Below are 10,487 nucleotides of genomic sequence, written 5' to 3'. Positions count from 1 at the left end.
CAAGGCCACACTCACTCCAACAAGGCCACACCTCCTAGTAGTGCCACTCCCTGGGCCAAGCATATATAAGCCATCATATACCTTTACTTATTGAGCCATCTAGCTGGCCCTTAAACACCTAGTTGACTGATCTTTAGCCCTCCCTGCCAGTAGTCTCCCCTCACGGCATGCTGCAACCTACCACTGGCTGGGGGAAGACACTGCTTTGGTTTGTTGCATTAAATTTCCCCTCCAGTCCTGCATCCACTACCGGATCCGCTCTCTATGTTTATTTAGATGCATGGTGCCTTGAAAAGGACTCAGTGTTTATGCAACTCTGTGTGCTTCTAAATTATACACAGGATTCTGCACCGTACGTCCCCTCCCACTTTTGTGCCGAGACTGAAAATTAGCAGAGACTCACAGCTCCTTTGCCAAAACCAGTCTGGCAGAGTGACAGCTGAGAGAGGAGCCTGGATCTGAGGGAGTGAGAAAAGAGCCTTTGCCAAGCCTTGTGGGAAGCTGGGGCAACCTGGACAGCAGAGTATAGCTGTGAGGAGCCTAGCTCATGGGTGCTGGAGCAGGCAGAGAGCAGGGTTAAACATTGGGCGGGGCGGAGGACACTGTTCTGTTTCCTTTCTTCTCTCTCATTATGTGGCCCAGGCTAGTCTCAAATTCAGGCTCCTCCTCAGCCTCCGGAGTGTGGGAATTACAGGTTCAAGCTGCTACGCCTAGCTAGGAGACTTTCTACACTGTATTTTCCTTCTGTTTGCTCCTTGATTCCGAGATGATCTGGCCCTGGAGGTGTGATGATGTCACCAGAGCCCTTTGGGTCAGAGGCTGTGCCCTGGAAGCTCAGACAAGCCAGGCTCAGCCACCTGACCTCAAAAGGCCAATTAAACAGAGGCAACAGAAACACAGAGAAAGACGTATTCAACATAACTATAGTGGAAAGAGTAACTTAGAGGTCTCATGAACCCCAAATTCATCTCCTTGACACGACATACATAGGTCTTGACCTGAAGAGAGGCAAGAGGTAACTCATCGACCTTGGCCAACGTGCGGTCCTGCGTCACTCACCCATCTCCTCTGCTCTAACACCCAACAGGGCGGGCTGGAGAGCTGTCAAGCTGTCAGACCTTTGAGGGTTGGACTCTACCTCTGGATGGCACCAAGGTCCTGTGTCACTCACCCATCTCCTCTGCTCTAACACCCAACAGGGCGGGCTGGAGAGCTGTCAAGCTGTCAGACCTTTGAGGGTTGGACTCTACCTCTGGATGGCACCAAGGTCCTGTGTCACTCACCCATCTCCTCTGCTCTAACACCCAACAGGGCGGGCTGGAGAGCTGTCAAGCTGTCAGACCTTTGAGGGTTGGACTCTACCTCTGGATGGCACCAGGCTTTCGAATTTTTTTTCTCTCAGTGTGACACTCCTGTGGAGATTTCAGGTTCTTGGGACTGTTGTTGAAGGGCAGGGGTCAATGTCTCTCTAGGAAATAGATCTCCATTTTTGTCAGAGTCACAGCTATCCCGAATCACTATCTGGTGAGAAACAGTGAAAACCAATGCAGGCAGTCTCCTGCCCTCAGAGTCCTTTCCTTCCTCTTCTCCAGTCCTTCTACCCGGGGACACCCAGAATGGCAGGCCACACCTCAGGGTGAAGATTGCAGCCAGTGCTGCCTCTTCAGGTGCTTGGTGACAAGGTGCTGAGCAGAGTAGCTCCTTATGGTGGCAGCAAAGGGGATGGTGGAATGGTAGGTTTATCACTTCTCTGTCCCCTACCCAGAGTGACAGTCACCAGACGATAGGACATTTACCAGACAGAACAGAATGTCCGATTCAGTCCCGCCACATAAGAGAAAGTGTCAGCTGTACAAGGGAAGGGCAAGGATCCACCAGAAAACCCATGAGCATAAACGCTAATTATAAAGAGCGTAGTTATTGACAGAGGCCAGCCCGCCAGGCATGAGAGAGCACGCCTGTAGTCCCAGTGTAACGGAACTCAGCAGGTTCGCATCTCAGGGGCTGGCTTAGTTTTTTCTCCGTTTGCCATGACAAAATACCTGGACAGAAGCAACTGAGGAGAGATAGCGTTTGTCCCGGCTCACAGTTCAAGGTAAGCCCGTGGTGGTGGGAAGTCGAGGTAGCAGGAAGGTGAGGTACCTGGTTGTTTGCAACCACAGAAGAGAGTAAAGACTGCTCCCCAGGCCTCCGTTCATTTTCTCTTTTACAGACTTCAGGGCCTCTAGTCCAGGGAGTGGTGCCAACAACAACAGCATGAATGGGACTCATGGCATCAATTCGTTGAGTCAAGATAATCTTCACAGACATGCCCAGAGGCCCTTCTGCCAGGCTGAGTCTAGACTCTGTCTGGTTGATAGAGTGGGGATGACTCCCTACCCTGACCCCTGAGTCAGGATATCTCTGTATAATCCTGGATGTCCTGGAACTCACTCTGTAGACCAGGCTGGCCTCAAATTCAGAGATGCACCGCCTCTGCCTCCTGAGTGCTGGGATTAAAAGTGTGGGCCACCGTGTCAGACTAACATTTTATTTATTTTTAACAGTTATACCTAGACTTCTTCTGAAACTGGAGACAGTAGGCAAGCTACACCATTCACAGTTATTCTAGGGTCAAGGGCAGACATAAAAAGTTAAACTGCTGGGCTTGTCACATGGGAAGCAACAGATGTTGTGTCTAGGTCCAACTTACATGCTTATGATCTTAAATATCTAGTAGAGAAATATGAATATTCCTGATGGCAAACCCAGGCAAAAATACATGCTCACAATTACCAGGCTGCCAATGCTTTCATCTTACCAAAATATTTAAAGCTATCGTATTTATCAATAGCTTGCTAAAGTCATGTGAGTTCAAAAGCTTGTATTAATTATTTTGATCCACATAGTCTCAATCTGAGTGAATGATTACATATCTATAGGCCAGTTAGAAGTGTATGTCGGTATATAGGCCCATCATGTAACATGCATGTATGTAGACACACTTAAAAACATATGCAAAGATCTTATATCTGTGGTGAGGAAATGACTCTGTGTAAGTCTGGGGATCTGAGTTTCGACCCTCAGCACCCAGGAGGTAGTGGGCGTGTCTTAGTCAGGCTTTCTATTCCTGCACAAACATCGTGACCAAGAAGCAGTTGGGGAGGAAAGGGTTTATTCGGCTTACACTTCCATACTGCTGTTCATCACCAAGGAAGTCAGGACTGGAACTCAAACAGGTCAGGAAGCAGGAGCTGATGCAGAGGCCATGGAGGGATGTTCTTTACTGGCTTGCTTCCCCTGGCTTGCTCAGCCTGCTCTCTTATAGAACCCAAGACTACCAGCTCAGGGATGGTCCCACCCACGAGAAGACTCCCCCTGCCCCCTTGATCACTAATTGAGAAAATGCCTTACAGCTGGATCTTGTGGAGGCATTTCCCCAACTGAAGGTCCTTTCTCTGTGATAACTCCAGCTTGTGTCAAGTTGACACAATATTAGCCAGTACAGGGTGCCAGTGGCAGACATCTTAACGCCAGTGCTGGGTAGTCAGAGACAGGAGGATTCTGTGAAAGTCTGACTAGTGGAGCTCAAGTTTTCTGGCTTCTACATGTCCAGGCATGGGTCAGCGTGCCTGCACACACGCACACACACACACACACACAATTCTATTTCTTTCCACAGGTAGTCTTCTGACATTTGTGGACCAAACTTTAGGGTAAAGCCATTTCCAGAACAGGCAGTGCTAAAGAACACCTCCTTTCTCGGGGTCTGCTCAGCCTTGAGTGAGTTTGGGGGTGAAGGCTCAGATGGCTCCATGTAAGCTAGCACCAGAGAAGATAACACACTGCCCAAACATCCTGAATTTCATGATGATGATGACGATGATGATGGTGGCGATGGTGCTGAAATTTAAAATCATTGTATTACTGTTCGTATTATGATATATGTGAGTGTGAGCACACAGGTGGCTGCCACTGCACACATGTGCAGGTCAGAGGACAGCTGTCTCCCCTTCCCACCATGGGGATCCCAGGGATCAAACTGGGGTAGGCAGGCTCGTTTACTAAGATTTTCCCTGAAGCCTTTTTTTGTCCTTTTGCTTGGACGGTTCTCTTGACTCATCAGTTAAGGCAAGAAGCATTTTGGGGAGTTTCAAAGGTCCTTGGCAGTGCCTGTGGGGGTGTGGCACACGGAACTGATTTCTCATGCCAGGTGGGGATCTCAGTATTACACAGGGCTCAGACTCCGGCATCAGGGTGATTTGAAAAGGCAGAACAGCTGCCTGGAGCTCGTAGGCCCAAGTCTCAGACCCCACGCTGTCAGTTCCGAGGAGGGTTCTCCAGGTGCCGGGTTGCCAAGGAGTCACTGTAAGTTGCAAAAATCACTATTTGGGTATGAAAGGGAATAAACATCTATTCTTCTATTGGCCAAAATGTCTAAAACTCTTGTCTGGGGGTTGGCTTCTTTTATTTTTTTAAATTGCAGTTTGTCTTAATTCTAATATAAATGAAAAAAATTAGCAGATTCAAAATAGACAGAAGGACACAACCGAGACAGACAACCGAAAGCATTTACTTGTTGGCCTGTACCTAGAATTGGGAGATCTCCCTGGTTTCTCATTGCTCTCTCCCAGGAAAAGAGAATTCTCTCTGAGCTGTTGGGGTATTTGAAGGATCAGTGCAAAGCCTCGGGGTTTGACACGGGTACCTGCACAGGATTCTAGTTTTGCTCAATGGCCATGGCTCCATCAGTCTTCTGGGTGAGGTCTGTGTTAGGCGTGTGAGCACAAGATACCTTCTGTTTTCTTTAAGTGCACTGTGGTGGTGGCGGCTTGACCCAAACCACTCCACTTTACTCTGATGGCTTCCGCATCCTGAGACAGGCCAGGAGGCTTGGGACTGGGGAACAGGAGAGGGAGGGCTGCCTTTAAGAGGGATGGCAGTTGCAGGCAGCTTGATGTCTCGTCCCACTCTTGATTCTCAAACAGGCCTTAGCCGGAGGCTCTGACAGGCACCACCGTTTGAATCTCCAATTGATGGGTACTGAGGTTCAGACCCAGCTAAACCGACCCAGAACCTTGTTCTTTTGTAACCACGTGTATGTATGTCTCTGTGTGTGCCCATGCGTACACACAAATGTGTGGAGGCCACAGATCAAGCTCGGGTGTCCTTTCTCAGGATGCCATCCGTGTACCTTGTCTATGGAGGCAGGGTCTGTCACTGACCTCGACCTTGCTGATCCAGCTAGCCTGGCTGGCCACTGAGCCCCAGGGATCCACTTGCTTTGTTTCTTCTTCGTTTACAACTAGAATTGTAAACAAGTGTGCACTTTTTGTACCTGGGTTCTGGGGGTTGAACATGGGACCTCACGTTTTTATGATAAATACTCTTACGTACTGAACCCCCTACCCCCGGCCTTGAGGCCTGTACTTTTAGTATGCATACTTTATATTCGTCTCATTCCAAGTTATGAGAACACACACGCAGTTGTTTGATGAATTGCTTTACTTGTGAGAGCCTCCCAGGACTCTCTTAGGTACGAAGCAGGAAGTTGGATGCCAAGAGAAAGGTGGAAGTAGACAGATTCAAGGTAGTGGAGTGGTGGGGAAAGGTCAGTCTGACTCAGGAGACTTCGGTCTCATTGTGGGTGAAGAGAGAAGGGCCCCCACCTTGCCACTAGGGTGGGAGAGGGGTGTTTTCTTTATCACTGGGAAACTTGGTGGGGCTGGGAGAGGTATTATGGGAGATGCACAAGTCCGGGTGTTTCAGGAGATGGCTCTTTTCAGCATCTGGGCTTCTTCCCTTTGCAAAACACGTTGGGGTAGAACTGGTACTTTAAACTGTAGGTTTTCTTGTTCCGGGCGAAACATTCAGCAGCGGCTTTATCACACTGACACAGCTGTTTCTGACAGAAGTTCTGGTTTGCTAAAATCAGGGGGAAACGGACACAGAGCTGATGATTACTATCTCCTGGCTGCTGCTCGTGGGGACCTGTCTCTTCTAAGATAAGCGTTAGGGTTCCTGGGAAGGCAGAACCCCATCTGACCATCTGCTAGGGGCACACATGGAGCTGCCAGAGGTTTGCCTCCCTCCCTAGCCATCTTCTTCTAGGTGTTTGTTTGTTTGCTTGTTTAATGGACAGGGTCTCTGTAGCTTAGGCTGCCTTTGACCTCTCTAAGTAGCTGAGGATGACCTTGAATTTATAGTCCTCTTGCCTCCACATGAGCACTGGGATTCGGGTCATGCCAAATTTTGCTCATTTCATACTGCTGAGGGCGGAACCCAGGCCCTCACGTATGCTAGGCTAGCAGCCAGCCAGCTGAGCTACATCTCTGGTCCTGCCTTCTTGCTCACAGGTCTGCTTGTGTAAGTGAGCCTTGGATGCCTCAGGATGGATGGCCTTGGTGAAAGCCCGTACGGTCTGCCCTCTCTCTTTGCCTGAGGTTGGTCTTAAGGTAGCAGCTCTCTCCTGACTGAATTTCCAAGGGAAGGACGCAACAGGGGCTTCTGGAAAGTGTTCGTTTTCCCCTCTCGAAAGAGTCTTAGAGAGAGAAAGTCACCCATCATCAGAGCCCTGGGTTCTTGGGAGTTTAATGCATCTTATAGAATAAGCACAGATGCTGGCACTGTGCCAGAGCCCAGGAGCAGGACTGACCCTGTGCTGTAGAAGTTGCCCAGGCCTGGCAACATACTTTTGTGGATTCTCACCCATCTTTCCAGTGTGAGCAAGGCTGCTTCCCACCCTGACTTACTTTCTCCTGTAGGCAGCATGGCTCATTTGCGCCCCCTCCCTGTGGCCCAGGCACTCTGCAGCCAGGCTGACAAATGTGCTTCTTGCTGCTTTGCTAAGTAATAGACCCCTATTGCTGGAGCACACGATGTCCAGAAAGTCCTGACTTGACCGTGTCCCTTCATGGTCCCACTGCTCAGACTCATCCTCACCTGTCCATTGGGCAGCAGAGTGACTGACCCTGTCCTCTTTAATCTTTTGGCCATGCTCTGCCCTGTTTGGGGGGTGGTTGTGTGTGTCCTGTTTTAGGGGATGTGTGTGCTTCACCGCCTAGGATTCAGCTTACACTCCACTGTTTACAGGGTCTACCTTAAGCATCAGGCTGTGAGAAGGCTTTTGCTGACTCCCTGTTAGGAGTCTTTGCCACCCTCTTCACCATTTGTTCTTGCTTCCTATTCAACTGTGAGGTTCTTACAGCAGGGATAAATTCCCTGCATGCACCAGCAAAGTTCCCAGCATGCATGCGTGTGCTCAACAACCTCGTGAAGGAAGCAGGTAGGCATCTCAGGGTCTTACCAGAACAGGTGATTTGGCCCCCTTGGTGGGAGTAGTTGTATTTCAGTAACTTAGTACCACATCCACTTTTTTCCAGGCGGTTGTAGCAACAGTCATGAGTAACACAGCACCTGGATGGGGGACAGATCTTATAGAGGCTGCCTGGCATCCCAGCATTTCCTTTGACCTTTGTGATTCTGAGCAGAAACTCAAGAACTTAGGAGTGATCCAGAGCAGAGCTCCCAATGTGCTGACCTCGGCTGGCTGGAAACCACTGGGACAGTGAGGTAGTGGGTACCAGTTCCCTCCTAGTCCCACCCAGCCAGAATGACAGAAAATAGGAGAACTGGAGTGGCCTTACCAGTCTGTGGCATCCTTGGGGGATCCTTTGCCACCCAGGCCACAGTGGCATCCATAGAAGGCATAGCTAAGCTCAGCTCTCTTTCCTGTCTTAAGCCGAATCATTTCCCCAAACTGCCCAATGTTCCCTTGGACCTGTATTGAGCCTGAAAGGAAATGGAGAAATGACCTGGTAAAGGGTGGTAAGCCCTGAGCCCCATCTCCACATGGCATCTCTCTGCTCCCTTCTCTCTCCACAAATGGCTTCTTCCTCCTCACACCGAGGAAGGGGCCAGGCTGACAGGAAGGAAAGCCAGGGGAGGAGTTCAGGGTCCACGCTTACCAAAGGCCATGATTGAGACTGCTAGCAGCAGGAGGACCTTCATGCTGTCAGCTCTGTGAAGGACAGGTACACACGGTTTGGGCATGTCCTCCCAGGACAGCTCAGCCTTTACTCCAGTCCCTGTTCAGCTGTCTGACTTAGCAGCCCCAGAGGCACATATGTGCACTTGCATGGGGGCTAGGTCACAGAGTGCACACAGAGTGGCTTCCAACTGTGCATCGCACACGTCACCCTTGTCCCTTCCTGGCTTCATGGACCTGTTCCTCATACAGGAATGATGTGACTCTTGCACTTCCGTCAGTCCTCCTGGGAGACTGGACTCATTCCCCAGAACTGGGGCTTGAAGGCAATGTTTCCCCTCACTATATACTCCATCTGTGTCCTCAAGTTAGATTCAAGGCTTGGAAAGCCCACCCGTGGAGTCTGATCCCGACAGTCTCCTCCCCAGCTAAAACTGAGCATTCTCTTTGCAAGCTGATTACATGCATGCACACACGATGCCTTTCTCTTCCAACACTACGAGAATTACGTGGACACGCACATGCTGCCCTTCTAATCCTGTGACAATTACATATATGTACACATGATGCCTTTCTAACCCACTACTGATGGCATGTAAACACACATGCTCCCAAATTCTCCCCCAGCACCCTCATAAACCCATACAACATACTTGCCCATGAATGCTGTCTTGTACATATTTACCTGATGGGGCTCCCATCCACAGGCATGTCCATCTGCACACACATACTCACACTCACCTGCATAACCACTCAAATGCATCCAAAGGGCAGGAGATTCTGGGCATGTACCTCTTAGATGGTGGTATGGTTTCTTGTTCAAGGCCTTGTCTTGTTTTTCCTGAATTCCAACTGCCCTTAAATAGCTCTTCCCTCTGCAGGGATGGGGAGGTGGGTGTGGTCAAATAGTGGATTCACAGATGGGCATACCCAACGCCCTTTTTGTCCCCCTTTTGTTCCCCAACAGCTGGCAGGGCAGCCCTGAGGGCTGGAAAAGCCTTCATACCATGGGATGCCGCCATCATAAATTTGAGCTGATTTCAAAACCTCTCCTGACTGGGGAACTTTCCATAAACCCATCTGGGTGTGACTACCGGACACCTCCCAGCAGTCACTTCTGAGAGCTTGCAAGGACTGTATAGAGTGTAGTGAATGGGTGTTTGAAGGTCTAGGATGTTTCTTTCTTCTGATACATCGTGACATTCGGGGATAGGAAAGGTTACATTGATTCTGTATAGTTTGTTCACTTCCTCTGTCAATCATTCATTCATTGGATCACAGATGCTTCTGTGAAGTTTCAAGGCCATGCAGACTTCTTGGGAGGCGATAAGAATGAGTTCTTGGGACCCCCACTGTCTGCTCTAGCATGGGAAGGATTGGATGACGCAGTCTCTGTCAACCAAAGGGCCAGCGCCTCCATATTTCCTTCTTCTTCCTCTTCACTCTCCTCCTCTTTCCTTCCACGATTTCTTCTGCATGTGTTTATATTTCTGTGGTTGTTCTTGTGTGTGCAGGTGTGTGTGCCGGTGTGTGTGTGTGTGCATGCATGTGACATTCAGAAGACAACCTTGGATATCATTCTTCAGAAGCTGTCTGCTCTATTTTGTTTTTTGTTTGTTGGTTTTTTTGTTTTTTGTTTTTTGTTTTTTTTTGGTTTTTTGGTTTTTTGAGACCTGGAGTTCACAAAGTAAGCTAAGGTTACTGCCCAGCAACTCCTTAGGATCTGGTTATCTTGACTCCCACTCCACTCCCACCCCCAGCATCTGGGTTACAAATGTGTGCTGTCACACCAGGCTTTTTTACATGGGTTCTGGGTACTGAACTCAAGTCTTGGGACTGCAAGGCAAGCACTTTACCACTGAGCCACCTTACCAGTCCCATAGGAATTCTTAAATCTGGAAAAATCCATCAGCTTTTCTCCAGAACTGTGCTAGAGCAGACAAGGGCCTGCCCCAGCCTTTAGGGGACAGAGCTGAGGCAGAACACGGAGTTGGATGACAGCTAAAGACTGAATGACCCCTGGCCTTATATCTCTCTCCATCTGTATTAGGGGCTAGAAGCTGACAGCTTCAGGAAAACTCAACAGTCTCTTGCTTATTCTGTAGCTGAAAACCTCTGGCTTCGTTTCTCTTCAGCTCTCTGAGCTCTAGTATGTGCTGTATCTTTATTTTATAACTCTCTGCTCCTTATTAAACACAGCGTCTTTACTCCTTTGACTCTCTGTGCTTTACTAAGCACTGTAAACTTAACTCTTCCTTACTGTTCTGTGCTTAAATAAGCGCCAAAAATGTAACTCTTTATGTGTAAATAAGCGCTGGCCTCTTACACTGTATCTTCTTATTATTTGTGGTTAACTTAGTGCTAATTTCTGGTGACTTAACACACGCTGTTTAGCAGCAGGGGATTAAGTAAGAGAATTTATTGCTAGAGCTCTTTTCTCTGGTGAGTCAGCCAGGAGCCCCTCAACTGGCCAGGAAAAAGAAAAAAAAAGAAAAAAAGAAAGGGAAGGGGAAGGGGAAGG

The 10,487-nt window shown here is 49.0% G+C and overlaps 1 protein-coding gene across 1 annotated transcript; it reads right to left on the bottom strand.

Annotated features, from left to right (window-relative positions):
- Nucleotides 1-5,466: 5,466 nt before the first annotated feature.
- On the bottom strand, nt 5,467-8,797 carry Pla2g2a (phospholipase A2 group IIA). The gene is made up of 5 exons (XM_021160401.1): nt 8,759-8,797; nt 7,947-7,999; nt 7,626-7,770; nt 7,286-7,395; nt 5,467-5,904 (listed from the first exon to the last, which is right to left on the bottom strand). Exons 2-5 carry the CDS (start codon nt 7,987-7,989, stop codon nt 5,762-5,764), a joined length of 441 nt encoding a protein of 146 aa, XP_021016060.1. The 5' UTR covers nt 7,990-7,999; nt 8,759-8,797; the 3' UTR covers nt 5,467-5,761.
- Between the last annotated feature and the right edge of the window lie 1,690 nt (nt 8,798-10,487).

The sequence above is a fragment of the Mus caroli genome, chromosome 4, assembly GCF_900094665.2.
Source record: "Mus caroli chromosome 4, CAROLI_EIJ_v1.1, whole genome shotgun sequence".
NCBI classification, from domain to species: domain Eukaryota; kingdom Metazoa; phylum Chordata; class Mammalia; order Rodentia; family Muridae; genus Mus; species Mus caroli.
The sequence above is the reverse complement of the archived record's forward strand: the minus strand, read 5'-3'. Positions and strand labels throughout refer to the sequence as shown.

Bases quoted from the DNA above. Each gene is read 5' to 3' on its own strand.
- Pla2g2a (XM_021160401.1), bottom strand. From the start codon at position 7,989: ATGAAGGTCCTCCTGCTGCTAGCAGTCTCAATCATGGCCTTTG. The intron at 7,396-7,625 runs GTAAGGCCACTC...TCCCCCATCCAG, and splicing joins CCCAAGGATGCCACAGACTG to GTGCTGTGTTACTCATGACT. The intron at 5,905-7,285 runs GTAAGACCCTGA...CCCTGATTTTAG, and splicing joins GGGCCAAATCACCTGTTCTG to CAAACCAGAACTTCTGTCAG.